The following is a 17,652-nucleotide window of genomic DNA, read 5'->3' as shown; positions in this document are numbered from 1 at the left end:
GAGCAAAATGGAGTGGCACCTGGAGAGGAAAACGTAGATAGGTTTCGTTTATTTGTTTGTCTTTAAGATGCACTATATGCAAGTATGCAGATGGAAATAATCACATAAAAGCAAAAATTAGTGCTTCAGGAGAGAGAGGATTATTACACAAGGGAAACTTTTGAAAAGACTAGAGGAAATGGGATCCAGATCACAAGTGAAGGTGTTGGCCTTTGACAGGAGCAAGGCCTTTCCAGCCATCATAAGAAGCCATTGAAATTAGGGTTTATTCCCAGTTCACTGCATATCTGAACACATCAGAACAGCTGTCACCAAATAACATCTTGCACATCAAGAAAACACCAAGAACACTTACATTTTTAATATTTAATTTAATTTTTTAAGAGATGGATTCTCACTGCATTGCCTAGGCTAGAGTGCAATGGCTATTCACAGGTGTGGACACTGCACACTGTAGCCTCAAACTCCTTGCACCTCAAGTGGTACTCACACCTTAGCCTCCTGAGTAGCAGGGACTACAGGTGCCAAACACATTTTTTAAATGGAGTTTAGAATATCCTATACGGCATCTCCTTTCACCCAAAAAAAGAGAGAAAAAAGAAAAAGAAAATACAAAAACAAAAAACCCTCTCTGTAGACTACAAGAAAAGTATTCAAAATTCACCAATTTATTAAATATGCATTGACTAAATTTTTAATAAAAGTAATTAATTCTTTAGATAATTCCATGGGTACAAAACCTACAAAGGCATTAAAATAATAGACCACAATCAATATTTCTTCAATCAATATCAGATATCATAGATGTGCCTGAGTAGGTACCATGATTCATCTACTTAAAAGAATCATAAATAAACTAAAACATCACAATGTTGTCTTTTTATAGGTACCGCACTATAGAAAGCTAATTGTCCAACTAAGAGCAACATTATACTATTTCATAATGTAAATAGTTCATTGGTGGTTATTCCACATTGTAACTATAAAACGTAAACATGAATAATCAAAGCTAATTAATTCAGTGGCACTGGACCTATGTCTGATGTTTGTTGCATATTGGTGATTTCACAAGCTAGATTGTCTGTTTAATTCTTAATCGCACTTAATTATTTGAATGAGTAATCTAGGAAATGTAACTTATTCAATTTCAAACAACAGCCTAGAAATTAGAAGATAGGGCCCCTCAGTAAAGTTATAGTCATGTTCATTGATGAAACTGGAAGAACTTCATAGTATTTGTATTAATCTATCAGAAACAATAATATATTCTTAAAATATTTCTCCAAAAATTGTTTGAAATTTATTCTAATGGACTTAAGTCATGTTTGCTCTCAACCAAGGGTCTGCAAACTACAACACGAGGGTTAAATCCAGATGGCTGCTGGTCTTTGTAAATAAAATTTTATTGGAACACAGCCACATCAACACAGCCACACCCATGCATTCACATGTGGTCTACAGATGCCTTTGTATGACATCAGCAAAACTGAGTAGTTGTGACAAAAATTATGTAGCCCAGAAAGCTAAAAATGTATGCTATCTGGCCTTTTACAACAAAATGTTTCCTTACTTCTACTTGATTTTCAAAAGAGGCAACACATTTTTTAGAAAGAACTTGTCAGAATGGGAGACTTTTTTCCCCAAAATAAAATAAACACAAATACCTTCAATGGAACGTATTTAGTACACATCACAGTAACCCGTAGAAATGCTAGATAAGAAATGGTATTAATTTTCTTCTAAATGTAACAAGCTGATATATGAGAAATCAGAAATATTATAACTAAATTTCAATGTATATCTTCCAGAAGAGATGACTTACAAAAAAAAAAAAATCAAAAAACCTAGGGACAGCTATTTTATTATAGTACATTGTGACATATATCCCAAATAATTAGAATGAGCAATAACAAAAAAAAAGCCAATGTGCTTATAAACAATAATCTATTATCTGTTAATCTATTAGTCTTCTTAAGTTGTAGAAAACAACAAATATAATTACAAAATACGTATTCAAAACATGTAAACTACTAATTTTCCACTTGTAAAAGCCTGATTCAAAAAGCAATTTATTTTATGGTTTACTTAAGCTTTGCAACTACATTAAAATATGATAGTATATACACAACAGCTTGTTAACAAGATTATCATAACATTAAAATCATAATGTGGCACTTCAATTATGGATACTTAAAATTAAAGCTAATCCTCACAGTACCAATTTTTATCTCCTAAATAATTTTAGCTATTAGCTGCTCATTCAAAGTCTGTATCTAAAATGATAAGTATTCTAGAGTAACGACTTAGCTCTGCACTTTTCTTTGGTAGCAAAACAAAAGCTGCATCCCTTCTTTCCTAGTCTTTAATACACAATCTTTTGATACTAAGGGGAAGATGCAATATTTTCCTAACCTTGCTTGGTTCGGTGCTTCTTACTCACGTTGCTGTTGTCAATGCTCTTGTTTCAAATAGATACATTCTGCATATCAAGGGTACATATTTTCTTTTTTGGTCTTACCATCCCAAATATATCAAACTGTTACTTGCAATATTAATTTGATTTTTTTCTGCAAATACTGTGTTTGAACAAATGTCACCTAGTACATACTAGGCACCAGGTGGAACAAACCAATGCTTAGATTGATGAGTATTATAATGCATTTCATAAATAAGTAATTAATAACTCAATTAATCGTGTTAAGCTATTAACTGATTTCATTTGTTCTACTGTTTCACCAGATTTGTACTTGATAATTATGTAATCAATATTTCTCACATTCGAATTCTAATTCGTTTAAAGTGAAGAAAAAGATTCTAAAGTGACAGAATTCTGTTATTTATAAATGCCAGTTAATAACAAATCCATAAATAATCCAGAAGCATTGTTGCCGACTATATGGTTGATTTTACTAAACACTGGCAACAGCTAATATAATAGTTTTCTTCTATTTCCCCTATTAAATTATATTTGGACCATCTAAAACTGAGTGTCAAATCTTGCTTTCACTCACTCCTGAAGTGGGTGAATGGAAGTAATAGTCCTAATTTACATGGCGAACAGATAATACCAAATGTATGTATCCATGTGTGTCCATGTGTATATATGTGTATCAAGACATATACATACATTCATATTACAAAATGCACATGAAATTAATTATATAAATTACCAAATGTGTGTATCCATGTGTGTGAATGTGTATATATGTATATAAAGACATACATTCATATTACTCAATGTACATGAAATTAATTACATAAATTACAAAATTATGTAAATTCATTACATATATTTTCTGACCTGTATTTCAATGATATTTATTAGGACAGGTGCATGATTATCTAAGGTAATGTTGCACTTTTGTCTTTTGATTTCAAAATATCTGAAAGTACTCATCCTGATTGACTTATTCATGTGTTAGGTGGCATAAACCAAATCAAGGAACCTGCTCTGGGCATGGTAAAATATGTGTTTTTCTATAATAGAAATGATAAAGATAACGGATTCTCTGTGCATAGAAGACAAGAGTATACTCTTCTCTGCTGATTTGGGGAGTGAGGCTTTCAGGAGGTTCCTGCTGATCTATTTAGTGATAAAAAACTTGGAAAAACATAATTAAGATAGAATTTTACAAACGATGACAATAGAAAAGAGCTGAAACATTGCTTCTAAATCCAATCTCACTGCTCAAAACTTCTCACGTAGTTAAAATATACCCTTCTACATGGGCATTTCTGATTACAAAGGAATTTGTTTTTGAACACTTTGAAAACAAAAAAAAGTTACAAATGTTAAATCATCTATTATTACTTGCATCGTTACATAACATTTTCAGAATGTTTAAAAAATTATTTACTTTCCATACTATTAAACAACCTGCTAATTTCACTCGAAGTATTTTGTTAATACTTTCTCACTTTATTTATTTGATATTCTTCTTCAATGCCACTTCGATTTTTCCCTAAGAGCTTTATATTTCCTTTGTAAACTAATCAATTCACCAATCTCAAATACTTAGGGTGCCTTCTCCTTCCCCTCTTCCATTTTTAACTATTTTAAAAGAATTTCATAGAACTTCCTTGTATCTTTGTAATCCTAATGAATACACCTTAAGGGCAAGGGAACTCCAAACTCCAAATGCTGTCATGGTGCAAGTTTTCCTTGACTGTAAAGGGGCGATTTTATAGAGAAATATATACATACATGTAGTATCTATATAATACATACCACATACAGAAATATGCATATACATGCACACACACAAATCTCTAAGAATAAGATAAAGTAGAATAATTATCATATTCTTATCTTTAAATCTTATTCAGACGAACAAAATTACTCGGTTCATGGTTTACTAATCACGGCTTACTTGGAGTCATGGTTTGTGTAGAAGTATCAGTTAAAGTATCAGTGTAATTCAACCATTATATTTAGCAACAGATGCAATATTAACATAACCCAAATCATAAACAGTTAAAATAATACCTAGGTTCCAGTAGTAACACAACCCTTAGGTCAGATGGTAGTCAGCACCAGTACTACTGAACACTAACAGAGGAGTGAAATTAAAGACATACATTAGACTATTACACACAGATAGGACATACCTGAAAAGCTGAAAAATTACCTCTTTTAAATGTCTTGGAATCTCTTTTCAGACCTCAGCCTTTCAATAAAAAGTTAGATTGCTATTTATATTGCTTCTACGTCTAAAAGTCCTTGAGTTGAAGGTAAAGAAACAACGACATTAAAGCAATTTTAACCTTTTGACTCAAACAGTATTTAGAAATGTTAGACCTCTTAAAAGCTACTTTCCAAGTTTACATGGTTATACTTTCATATTTAACTCTGTATAAATGGATGTTTATGAAGCACCCACAATAGTATTACACACACCAGTAAAAAAGCCAGCACAGATAAACTGTGCAACTCAACATCACCATCTAGTGACAAAATTCTTAACACGTGATGAAGCCAAACGAAAAAGAATACATTTCAGAGACATTATGTACTGGTAGTTCATCTTTATGGTACTAATGCAAATATACGGATCTCACTAAATAAACTTGGCTCTGCAAATAAAATCATGCCTAACTGGCAATGTTAGCACTCCAAAAACAATTTGTATTCTTGCCATAGAGGTACACTCATATATCTATTAACAATCTATATTTTATGCATATTAATTAAGACACTGTAAAAAACTCCCAAAAGCATTTTTACTTTTTTTATTGAGTATATTCTACATGTACCTCTTCTTTTTCAGAATCTGACGTCGCCTTTTCTCAAGTTATTCAATTCAAACACCTTTCAATTGCATGTATCCATTACCCATAGCCCTCTACTGCCTGTGAGACTGAAAAGGGACAAAAAGGCAACACATGGGAGGCCAAGGAGGGCAGATCACCTGAGGTCAGGAGTTCAAGACCAGCCTTACCAACATGGTGAAACCTCGTCTCTAATAAAAATACACAAATTAGCCAGGCATGGTGGCACATGCCTGTAATCCCAGCTACTTGGGAGGCTGAGGCAGGAGAACCACTTCAACCTGGGAGGCGGAGGTTGCAGTGAGCCAAGACTGCAACAATGCACTCCAGCCTGGACAACAAGACTGAAACTCCATCTCAAAACAAACAAAAAAGAAAAACTACAACACAATGTTAAAAGTGGCCGCATCTTTCCTCTTGTTGTTCAGGATTTACCACAGGGGCTAAAACAGGTACGAAAAATGATAGTATAGAAATCAAGTCACCTTGGCATGATTACAGAGTTGAATCAGCCAAGATAAACAAAAAATATGATGAAAAGAAGTTGAGAATTTTACCTCTAAATTCATTATCATAATATAAACCAGATATTTGACCTAGAGATGATGCACTTTTTTTCCTGTCCTTAAAATGTCTTTTCTTTGATTATCATTTCCAGAAATCCTGTATAAGGTTTCCACACTCATGGCACTACAATGGACTATGAAGAAGTTGGAGAAGATATACTGCTTCTAGTGTTCTATATGCTAAGACTGCAGTGAACTTTTCCATTGAATTCCATTATTTATGTATTACACATGTAATTCTTGTAAGCACATACATCATTAAAAGGAAATAATGTATACAAACATATTTTATACCTTATTTTTATTATTTTTCATAAATTACAAAGCATTCTCTCCTATATATCCTAGTTCCTCATATAAATCCTAAGAGATTTTAAATCCTATTTTACAAAAAAGTAAGAGTAAGATAATTAATTTACCTAAAATTACAGTTGGAGTCTCAAATTTGATTCTTACTGTTGATTCTAGTATTCATTTCATAGTTTTAGTTTTCTCCATTTTTCCTTCTCAATTTTTCTAATTATTCATAATATATTCCCATTACAGAAAATATAGAATGGAAAAGCATAAGCCTCAAAAAATTATCTGTACTCCAACCAGCCAGATGTAACAGCCACATTTCATTCCTATTTTTTTCTCTGAATTTTTTATATTCAGTTGAGATAATATTCCACAAGCAATTTTGTTTCTCTCTCCATATATATACACACACAGATTTAAATATATGTAAATCTGTGTATATATCTGTAAATATAAATATATTATATATCTGTATATATACAGTTTATATAATTTATAAATTTATAAATATTTTAATATTATAAAGATGAATATATAAATAATAAATATACATTTATATGTAATATATAAATTTGTATATACTTATGTTATATATGTATATAATTTCCTTGTCTATTGCCTCAATGGTAGACAACTAGTTTCTGTTCAATTTGTTCATGGTTATATTTGATAATATGAGTATCGCATTCATATTATCCATAATTTCTATGGCTTCTGTATACTATATTCCTAGAAGGTAAATTAATACAAAAAGGTATGTTGGTTTTAAGGTTCTTAGTACTTAGTGACACAATCCTTTCCTTAAATGCAGCAGTAATTTTCAGTCCTCTGAGAATGTGAGAATGGCTGTCTCACCATTCCATCTCTAGCCATCTGTGAGAATGGCTGTCTCACTATTCCATCTCTAGCACTCAAAAACTTCCTTCCCACCAAACTGCATTAGCAGCAATAAGCAAGAGATCGGTGTATTTTTTATGAAATTTACACTTTTTGTTTGCCATTAGAGTTGAATATTTTCAAGGGTTTCTTAATCACACTTTGCCAATTATCTATTGAGCTCCCAGTTTTTAAAATCTGTCATACATATGGCAATACAGTACATTGACGTCTTTTAATTTTGTGATTTTCCCCATTTGCATAAGCTTTATAAGTTTGTTTTTAATTGGCACATAATAGTTGCACATATTTATTGGATACAGTCAATACATATTAGATTGCGTAATGATCAAATCAAGGTAATTAGCATATCTATCACCTCAAACACTTATCTTTTTTTTTTTTTTTTGAGACGGAGTCTCGCTCTGTCACCCAGGCTGGAGTGCAGTGACGCGATCTTGGCTCACTGCAAGCTCCACCTCCTCGGTACGCGTCATTCTCCTGCCTCAGCCTCCCCGAATAGCTGGGACTATAGATGCCCGCCACTGTACCCAGCTAATTTTTTGTATATTTGGTAGAGACGGAGTTTCACCGTGTTAGCCAGGATAGTCTCCATCTCCTGTGACAACACTCCAAATTCTCTCCCGTTATTTTAAAGTATACAATATATTACCGTTGACTATAGTCACCCTACTGTGCTACAGAACACCAACTTCTCATTTCCACTCCACATCACTCTCCCAAGCCTCTGGTAACCACTATTCTACCCTCTACTTCTATGAGACGACCGTCTTTAAATTCCACATATGAGTGAGATCATGCAGTGCTTGCCCGTCTGTGATTAGCTTATATTCACTTAACATAACGTCTTCTAGGTTGGTCCATGTTGTTGCAAATGACGGAAGCTTTTTTTTTTTTTTTTCTTTTTTTTTTTTCTTTTTTATTATTATTATACTTTAAGTTCTAGGGTACATGTGCATAACGTGCAGGTTTGTTACATATGTATTTTTTTTAATGGAATCAAAGCTTAGTGATTTCTTAACCTACTTGTTAGTGTATCATCTGCTCCCCAATCTCAATCTCAAAGAGTCACTTCTATATTCCACTGGACTCTGGCTGTTTCATTTATTTCCTTTAGCTCTTTAAAAACGCATGAAATTTCCCTTGGGCCATGTGAACTGAGACTATAAAGTCTTTTTTTTTTTTTGGTCCAAACAGCAAAAACAAACAAACAAGCAAACAAAAAAAACAAAAAATCTTTTATACCATTTACTGGGGGATTAAACATGTCCTGAATTACTTGCGGTACTTTATCATACAATAACTTCATCAGACCTTTATAGTATCTATTATCAATTACAGACACTATTTGTTTTAAGTAACACTTACAGTAACTTAAGAATTTCCACCTTCATTTTGAATATGATCACATTAAAAGATGTCAAATTCTTAGGGAAGTTTTGTTGTTGATTCTGTTGGGCTTTCTATGTATAAATCATGTCTTTAGAAAATAAGAGCTACCTTGTCTCCTCTATTACCAAATCATATATTTTAGTTTTGATTTTACATCTATTACCAGGTTATGGATCTACCTTTTACTGTTAGTTTTCTAAGAAAGTAAGTGTGTCTATGTGTGATGTGTGTGAACATGGTTTAGCTTCACTCTGGCCTCTCCATTGTTGAGAACTCTGTTAAGTGAGAGGCAGTCAAGTATCACATTAGCAACACAAAAACATCCCTTTAGGGCACCACAGACCAAACCACAGACACTAACCCCATATAAGTGTTTAAATTTAAATTAATAAAAATTAAGTAAAATTAAACGTTCAGTTCTTCAGTTACACTCATCGCATTTCAGGTACTCAGTGGCCATATGTGGCTGATGGCTCTCCCACTAAATGGAGCAGATGGAGAACATTTCTCTCATCACAGAAAGGTCTTCTGGGCAGCACTGGTCTAGCTGTCTCTAAGAGCCACAGAACAATGGCCAGGAATTCCATTCCTCTATCCTTTTCTTTTTAGGCACATTATATTTCAGTATAGTCTTACTGTGTTAGAAAAGGTTATTCAGAATTTTAAATCCCAAAATATGTTTTTTCTGGCACATATTTTCCTAAGCCCTGTATTTTCTTAGACATCTGGCTGGACTCTCCTTCTTTCTTATCCCAATGCACTATTCTTGGAAATCATATGCCTTCCCTTGGCTACAACAAGCATCAAAATACTAACAAGTCTTAAATGTGCACATCAACTCTCAGTCTTTTCCTTGAGTTTTTGCATTCTATTTTCCCTCTGCCTATTGCACATTTACACGAGTTAACCTTAGCTATCTTGCAGTCACCTGAAAACCCAAATCTTCACTAATCCTCTTCTTTTTCTCTCCCTACCTCAGTTAATGTATTTATTTAATGTTTTATTTAGCTAGTATATTCCAGAGAAGGTTGTAACCCCTCGTCCTTTTTACACACCAGGGCTACAGGCTCAGGGCATCCTTAAGACTGGGATCAGGAGGAAGCATGGGAGGGATCTAAAGTGATTTGTAAACTCGGATACTGACAACAGACCAGATTCAAGACTGCAGAGCAAAGACTGACCAAAAAGACAGACTGGATGAGGTGGCTAAGAATCCTCTCTTTTCTCTTCTAAGCTCATAGAAATAGTAAAACCCTGATAAATAAGGAGGTACCCAAGATGGTGAAAGGCCCCCCAACACTGCTGCCACAATAGGACAATCTTCAGATGTGGGTCCAGTTCTGTTCCAGTTGCTCCTGGCTAGACACACTCAGGACAGGAACACCACTGTGGGCACCTGGAGCCACTTAAGGGCTGCTAAAGAGATCAAGCTAATAAGAAAAAGGGATGCTCCCATAGCCAAGCTATGCCAGTCCAATGGACTAATAGAGAAGCTACCATGAAATGTTCTGGACCAGGGAAAAGACTGAAACACTCAGTCTCTGGGTCTTCACCTCAAGCATATTCCAAACACATTTTAAAAAGCACCTGACCCACCATATACTAAATTGTTGTATGCTATTAATTACTAAATTATTCCACTGTGTTTAATGAATCCAGACATTACCAATAATGTGTGTGTGTAAAATATATAACTTATGCAAACAAGTACATTTCATAGCCATAAAATTAAATCCTCATTTAAATAATCCAAACTACTGCTTTGTCTCATAGTATGGGTGGTTGGGAGGTTATTCCAGTCAGGTAATACTTGTTTTTCTCATCACTTCATCTCTAGTTTTTTTTAAAAACAGGACATCCTGGTATGTTCTAAAATGGTATGTATTACAAAACTTGGCAGAATTTAATAATCTCTTCATATGAAGTTAATTCTTATAATTCAATTTGTTTTTTTCTTGAGGACAAATTTCCTACACTGATTACATATCCTTTCCTTGTTCGTTGTATTTTCCTCTTTCACATCATTTTTCATTCACATTGCCTCTTTTCAGTTCTTTCTGTCTCTCTGGTCTTCAGTTATTTTATTCAAAACATAAGAGGTGGCACCCTCTTTGTCTTCCTGTTTGTCTATGTATTTACTTCAAAATAAATAGATATAAAAATACAGAGTATAACTGCAGTTTTCCAAGTAAATATTGACATGCATGTTCACTGCATTTAAACTTATCATAATAAGCATTTACAAAAATATGTTAAATTTATAGCAGTGGTAACTTTAGGATAAACCACTAGGTATGGTGAAAATCAGAAATTCATTCATAATTTCTGCATTAGCCTTTTCCAAAACAAATATTTTACATCTTATTTTTAATTTACTAAAATTTTCAATAACTTCAACTTTCTGAGAATATCTGATTGTATTTTACATAGATACAAATTCTCTATTGTGTACTCAGTTTTATTTTTCCCTCTTTTTTTATTAGTAAAGACATTAACAATAAAATAGGCTCACTTGCTCCAGCTGGTAATTTCTCATACTAGTAATATATTATTCCTCTTTTTGTGACATCATAATCATCTATACAGAAGTACCATGTATCTTTGTGTAGAAGCTACTGTTTCCATTAAATTTAATTACCTCCCCCTGTGGTTTTAAATAGAAGTGGCTTCAAAATGAGGGCAGCTTCTATTAAATTTAATTACTTTCTCCTGCTGCTTGCATGGTAAAAGGAAGGTTACTAAATGAGAGCAGCTTCTAAACTAAAGTATATGGTAACTGTGTGCTGGCAATAACAAAATTGTATCTGAACTACCTTTCTAGGAAGCCTCTTAGGTTTATCCTTTCTCTCATTTTAATCTTTTTAGCCTTAACATCCTTGAAAAATGAGCAATAAGACAGAAGAAGGCATATTTTTAAAATCTATTTTAATTTTATAGGCTAAATAAATATAAATACACTGTTTCTTTACAAAGATATTGGAAATTATGCTACTCAAATATCCAAGCTCAGAACTTTTAAGACTACTATCATTTGTTGTTTTCTCACTCTAAGGATGATGAGTTTTATTTCCCACACATTTTTAATGTCTAGTAAAAAGCCTTTCTGGATTCTGATCAAATAGATTTGAAAAATGCTTCACTACAAGTTATTTAAAAGGCATCAAATTTGGGACAATTTCATATAAATATTCAGAATTACTGATGTTAAGAAATGAAAAAAGAAACAAGTCAGGGTCATTATAGACCACTGTAGTTGAAAGGAAGTTAATTATATGCTTTGTAATAGTGCAAAAATATAAATCACTAAAAATACTATAATATAATGAAATCCTATAAAATGTTATAGAAGATGAAAATGTAAGTACCTCTCTTTAAATTAAATATGAATTAGGAGGAAATACTACTCAGTTAAAGCACCATCGTACAATTTTTTTTTATATATACAGGCAGAATTTAGATGAACAATATTTTCATTCAATCACACAGTTTAGTATAAATATAAAACAAGACACCCCTTAAGCATTTTAAGTAACAAATTAAACATTTACATTTTTTACTGTGCACTGAGGCTTAACATTTATGCAGCTTCAAAACCAAAGTACAGCCTCAAGGGAAGTCTCTCCACTGACAAATTAATACCTTAGAGAACAGAGCTGAATGGTGGCAATGAACTCATTTGTTCCCCAAATAATGAAGAATGACTTTTTCTTTACCACATCTGTGACTGTTGCTATGGTGACCCAGACTTACCTCATTGCTTCTCGGAGAGCTCCTCGCTCACCAAGAGTCGTGTGCTTGATGTCATCAAAATTATTCTCTAGCTTCTCACAGTTCTGCAACATATTTAAAAATTGCATTAATTCTCTAAGATCCTGAGAAAAATTATATCTATGCTGTTATGCAAAAATGTAATTGATTATATTGATCATGGACTCATGAAAAATATGCATACCACTTTAATTGGGTAGGATTCATTAAAATTGACAGTTAAATCCAACAGAAACAAAATAAAAACATTTTATGATACAGCTGTCACAGAAGTCTCGTTATCAATTTTTCAAAGTGGAGTCTCATTATCAATTTTTCAAAGTGGATAAACACAAGAAATGAATTTATAAAAGAAGGAAAACTTCTTAAGTTTGGAGGAATAAAAATTAGTTCTCTAAAATAATCTTAAGTATAGAAAATCCAATTTAAACTCAAAAGAGAAAACCATTAGAGTAAGTTTTAAATCACCATAAACAGTATACAATACCAAGTTTTAAACAAGTTAGCACTGACTAAGATGAAGGTATAGAGCACAGATATAATAATAAAAGTATCAAAATTTTTGAATCAAATTTTATAATCAGATCTTTAAATAACAATATTAGGTGTAATATTTACAACTGTGCATATATATATATATATATACACACACACACACACACACATATATGTGAAACTAAATAAGTCCAATGCTTAAAATTAAGTGAAAATTAGATCAGGTTCTTAGAAGAATTTTAAGATTGAGTAAATATGACATAAGCAGTTTACATTTCATAAGTGTTTCTACTTTTTGGTATAATACTATAGCAATACTAGACAGAATTTTCCAAAAGTACTTTAAAAAATTTTTACTACAATTCTCAATATAATTATGTAAACTTAAAACTCACTTAATCTGACAGTACTCAAGTTTTGAGGGCATAAATTGTAGAAATTTTATATTTATATATTATATATTATAATTATACATTATATATATATGAATCTTTTGGCACCCTAGATTTCTTATGGAATTTACTGGTATTTAGGTAACAAAATAACTGGATTTAGTGTATTAGTTAATTTTACAAAAAGAAAAACTAAATAACAAAATTTTAGTATTAATATGTTCTTTCTATTCTTGCGTAAGTATGCTGAACTCTGCAAAATTACAAAAATTATATTAATAATTCCCAATGTATAAGAATTGATTTGAAATATATTGGTATATAAGCCACTATTTTTAACTTTGACATTTTTTAAAACTAGGTCAAATTAAGGCAAAGATCCTTTTAACAAACACATACAGTTGTATACTGCTATAATTAAAATCTTTGAAATTACCAAAATTAATCTAAAATATTTAAAATTATATATTTTTCAAGAATCCTTTTTGGGTGTATACATTAAAAATATCCTCTTTTGTTTCTTGTCTTCTCACATTTTTAGAAGTGTCTTTTCATGAAGAGAATTGCTTAGCTGAGATCAAATTTGTTATTTTTCTAATTTAAGTATAGTGTATTTGTGTCCTATTAAAGAAATTTAAAAACTTTCTCAAAGTTATAAATGTTGTTGCTTGAGACCATTAAGAAAAAATAAATACAATTTTTTGTTTCTTTTTGCCCCTGAAATTCCCCATCAGCTTCCCCCTCTTTGCCAATCCTACAGCAATTTTTTTTTAAATTTTTTATTGTTTTAAATTATACTTTAAGTTGTATGGTACATGTGCACAACATGCAGTTTTGTTACATAGGAATACATGTGCCATGTTGGCTTGCTGCAGCCATCAACTTGTCATTTACATTAGGTATTTCTCCTAACGCTATCCCTCTCCCAGCCCCCCACCCCCAGACAGACCCCAGTGTGTGATGTTCCCCACCCTGTGTCCACATGTTCTCATTATTCAATTCCCACCTATGAGTGAGAACATGTGGTGTTTGGTTTTCTGTTCTTGTGATAGTTTGCTGAGAATGATGGTTTCCAGCTTCATCCATGTCCCTACAAAGGACATGAACTCATCCTTTTTTATGGCTGCAGAGTATTCCATGGTGCATATGTGCCACATTTTCTTTATGCAGTCTATCAATAACGGACATTTGGGTTGGTTCCAAGTCTTTGCTATTGTGAATAGTGACACAATAAACCTATGTGTGTATCCTACTGTAATTTTTAACTTTACTTGGGCTTCTGCCACTGTAGAGGAACAAATTCATAAAATAATTAAAGAAATAACAAAATTAGTGGACATAAATTTTTTAAGATCCATTCCTAGCATAAACAGCAGGGTTGGAAGATTACTTGACTATCTAGTTTTTCTAGCCACAGAGACAGGAGATAAATGCATTCTTGGATTAAAATAAGAGCAAGAAGGCTGGGCGCGGTGGCTCATGCCTGTAATCCCAGCACTTTGGGAGGCCGAGGTGGGCAGATCACGAGGTCAAGAGACAGAGACCATCCTGGCCAACATGGTGAAACTCCATCTCTACTAAAAATACAAAAATTAGCTGAGCGTGGTGCACGCGCCTGTAGTCCCAGCTACTCAGGAGGCTGAGGCAGGAGAATCCCTTGAACCCAGGAGGTAGAGGTTGCAGTAAGCCAAGGTCGCGCCACTGCACTCCAGCCTGGCGACAGAGTTAGACTCCATCTCAAAAAAAAAAAAAAAAAGAGAGAGAGAGAGAAAGTGGACATGTGGACACACAGAGCCTGTAGTAGCCACACTGAGTAGCCACACTGAGCTCTCAGTGATGCCAGGAATGGAGGACAGCCAAATTTCTGATTCAGCTGAAATATCGTGTTCCAGAGTACCTTCACTATAATGAGAAGCAGCCTCAACCTTAATAATAACTTTATCAGGAAGTGGTTAAAATGGCACATTCTGCCTTGATGTGGAATGGGAAACCCAAAATGAGTATGAAGCTAACTAACAGAAGAACGAAAGCTCCATGTTTCACACTTTGTGTCTGCATAAAGTTTATTATGCCCAACAGAACAATAAAGGAAATAAGTAAGCACTGCAGCATTTAAACAGTTAACTATTACCTTGAATAAAAATACTTCTGTATACAAAAATTGAAATCAAATCTATTTTTTATGCTTCAAGAACCATATATAGAAGCACTAAGTAACAGACACATGATTTGAATTATATTTCAGACAATATTAGACTCTTGCCATATAGAATAAGTATTTCAAGCAACTAACATCTTTATCTGCTCAAACTTCTCCATAAATAAAAGTAAGCATCAAATATCCACTGAGTAAAGGGCAAACAGATTCACTGTCATGTTCACCACCAATAACACTTATCTAACATTAGGGACAACTGTAGTTTGTAACATTGAGCCAGCGGCCTCCCATCAAAATCTGTTCTCAGCCCAGTTTATGTGAGCATGGATCTGAGAAAAACTGTAAATTATTTATAATCAACAAGTATTAATGTTATTCATTCTTGGAGATTCTATAGGTTAGTATAGGACTGTCCCAGAATATGATTTCAGTGATAAGTATGACATAGGGGACTTACTTTACAGGATAGGAAAGTTCACAAAAATTCAAAAAAGTTATCTTATTTGTGGTAGTTGCTTGTGATTTCCCCCCTTCAAGTGCCTCCTAATTTCCTTTGACCAATATAATCGCATGAGAAACCTACAACCATCAAAGCAGAAAAAAGGAAAAGGCAACGGGTAAAAAGAGAAAAGGGGACAGAGAGAATGAACGAATAAACTCCTGAGAACAGCAAGCAGAAGAACAAAAATAATCAGTGATTAGTAATAAAATACTGGAACAAAAAGCAGGCCTGCTAGCCTAGACAACATGGAGCAAGAAAGTGGGAATACACAGGAAAAATGGAAGGTCACAAAGGTATTAAATTTAATGCTGACCAGACATGCCATATAATATAACAGGCACAGGTTAGCTCTAATTAATTAGTAGAAAACTGAAAATTCAAAAAAAATTGTAGCAGCAACCATGGTACGCATTATACCTTTAATATATAATGTATTTTGTGTGTGTGTGTGTGTGTGTGTGTATTAATTATAGTAAACCAGTTAATATTGAGTAGTTACTCTGGGTTAGGTACTTTTTCTAGGAAATCTAACCATTTAATCTGCATGACAACCATATGTATTCCTATTTTACAAATGAGAAAACAACCACAGGGGAGATTAAGATAACTTGCCCAGGGTCATATAGCTAGTAAGGGATAAAGCAGGGATTTGAACCCAAGTAGTCTAGCCTCAAAGCCAGACTCAAACTCCTCACGAGACTGCTTCTAAAGAGTAAACTGCATAAGCGAATATAATAAAGTTCTGAATAGGCTTTCCTCTAGGTGTCGTCAAATTTAAATACTGAGCTGGATGGATAATAGTTTACTAGTAGAGTCAAACGGAGCAGAAGCTCTTGCAGGATTCTGTCTCACATCTGTCTGAAAGTGCTATACTTTATAATGTAGAAAAATATGGAATCCAATATACACATTTAGGCCAAATTAATACCCATAAATATTTTGCATGCAACAGTCTTTATTTGGGTCTGTGACACCACCGTGACAAATATAATGAGCAATTAAATTCCTATGTGTTCAGATTTTGGCAGCAATTAAAGTAGAAACTGGAAACTAAGCATCAAAAAGAACTGGTTTTGGTGGCCTCCTGCCAAATGAATCCCCATGGGTTGAGGGAAGGTCTAGAGTTTCAACTGTGATAGATTTCATAGTATTTTATATCTCATCTGTGTTAAGGATTCTATAAAAGTATAATGAAACAAATAAGTAGAACACGAACAGTCACAAGAAAGAAAATAATATACAAGGAAATTTATGAACGCTGATAAATTTAAATAAAATTCACTGAGTTATCTTTGCTCAAATTATACCAAAAAAAAAAAAAAATCACAAAATTCAACCAAATATCTACAGATTCTGGAGGTAGAAACAGGTGCAAAAAAAAAAAAAAAAAAGAATAGCTAGCAAATTAGATTATTAAATAAAACAAATCACTGATAATTCCAAAGGACTTTATTTCCATGGGACTGCATTTTTTATGTTTTAATTATGATAACTAAAACTAAGTCAGATCTAAAATTTATATACTATCTAAATTAAATAAATTAGGAAATCAATTTTAATAAATGAAAAGTCACAAAGAGTTAATGGCATAGCTATTGGAGTTTAAGTCTCAGAATTACTAAGTAACAAAGGCTCAAGTTAATGAATTAAATTTCAGTTCAGAAAAAAAAAGTCTTGAAAATCTACTACATGTCAGGGATAATACTACGCACAGGGATATGCAGGTAAGTAAGACAAGACCTCAACTTGCTCACATGTAGTAAGAATACAGAGGAGCGAAAGGAAGTAATTCTCTTGGAACAAGAGATGACTATGAGTTTGTTACTTCCAAATGTGTCTCTGAAATGATTTAAAATTTTCCAGACTAAGAGAAAAAAAAGGGCGGGAGGGCTAAGGTAATAAAATTGGCTCTAG

At 33.0% G+C, this 17,652-nt stretch overlaps 1 protein-coding gene across 5 annotated transcripts in view; it reads right to left on the bottom strand.

The window, feature by feature from the left end:
• Positions 1-17,652, bottom strand: part of DPYD (dihydropyrimidine dehydrogenase) — an 860,002-nt gene that overhangs the window by 745,645 nt on the left and 96,705 nt on the right. For 3 of the 5 annotated variants that reach the window (XM_077987630.1, XM_015145562.3, XM_077987635.1), the window contains one exon: positions 12,174-12,256. The exons of the other annotated variants lie outside the window; for them this stretch is intronic. In XM_077987630.1, the coding sequence (XP_077843756.1) occupies positions 12,174-12,178 (5 nt within the window). In that variant the 5' untranslated portion in view covers positions 12,179-12,256. The remainder of the gene's footprint in view (positions 1-12,173; positions 12,257-17,652) is intronic. 5 annotated transcript variants of the gene reach the window in all.

This window comes from Macaca mulatta, chromosome 1 (genome assembly GCF_049350105.2).
Source record: "Macaca mulatta isolate MMU2019108-1 chromosome 1, T2T-MMU8v2.0, whole genome shotgun sequence".
Taxonomy (NCBI): Eukaryota; Metazoa; Chordata; class Mammalia; order Primates; family Cercopithecidae; genus Macaca; species Macaca mulatta.
The sequence above is the reverse complement of the archived record's forward strand: the minus strand, read 5'-3'. Positions and strand labels throughout refer to the sequence as shown.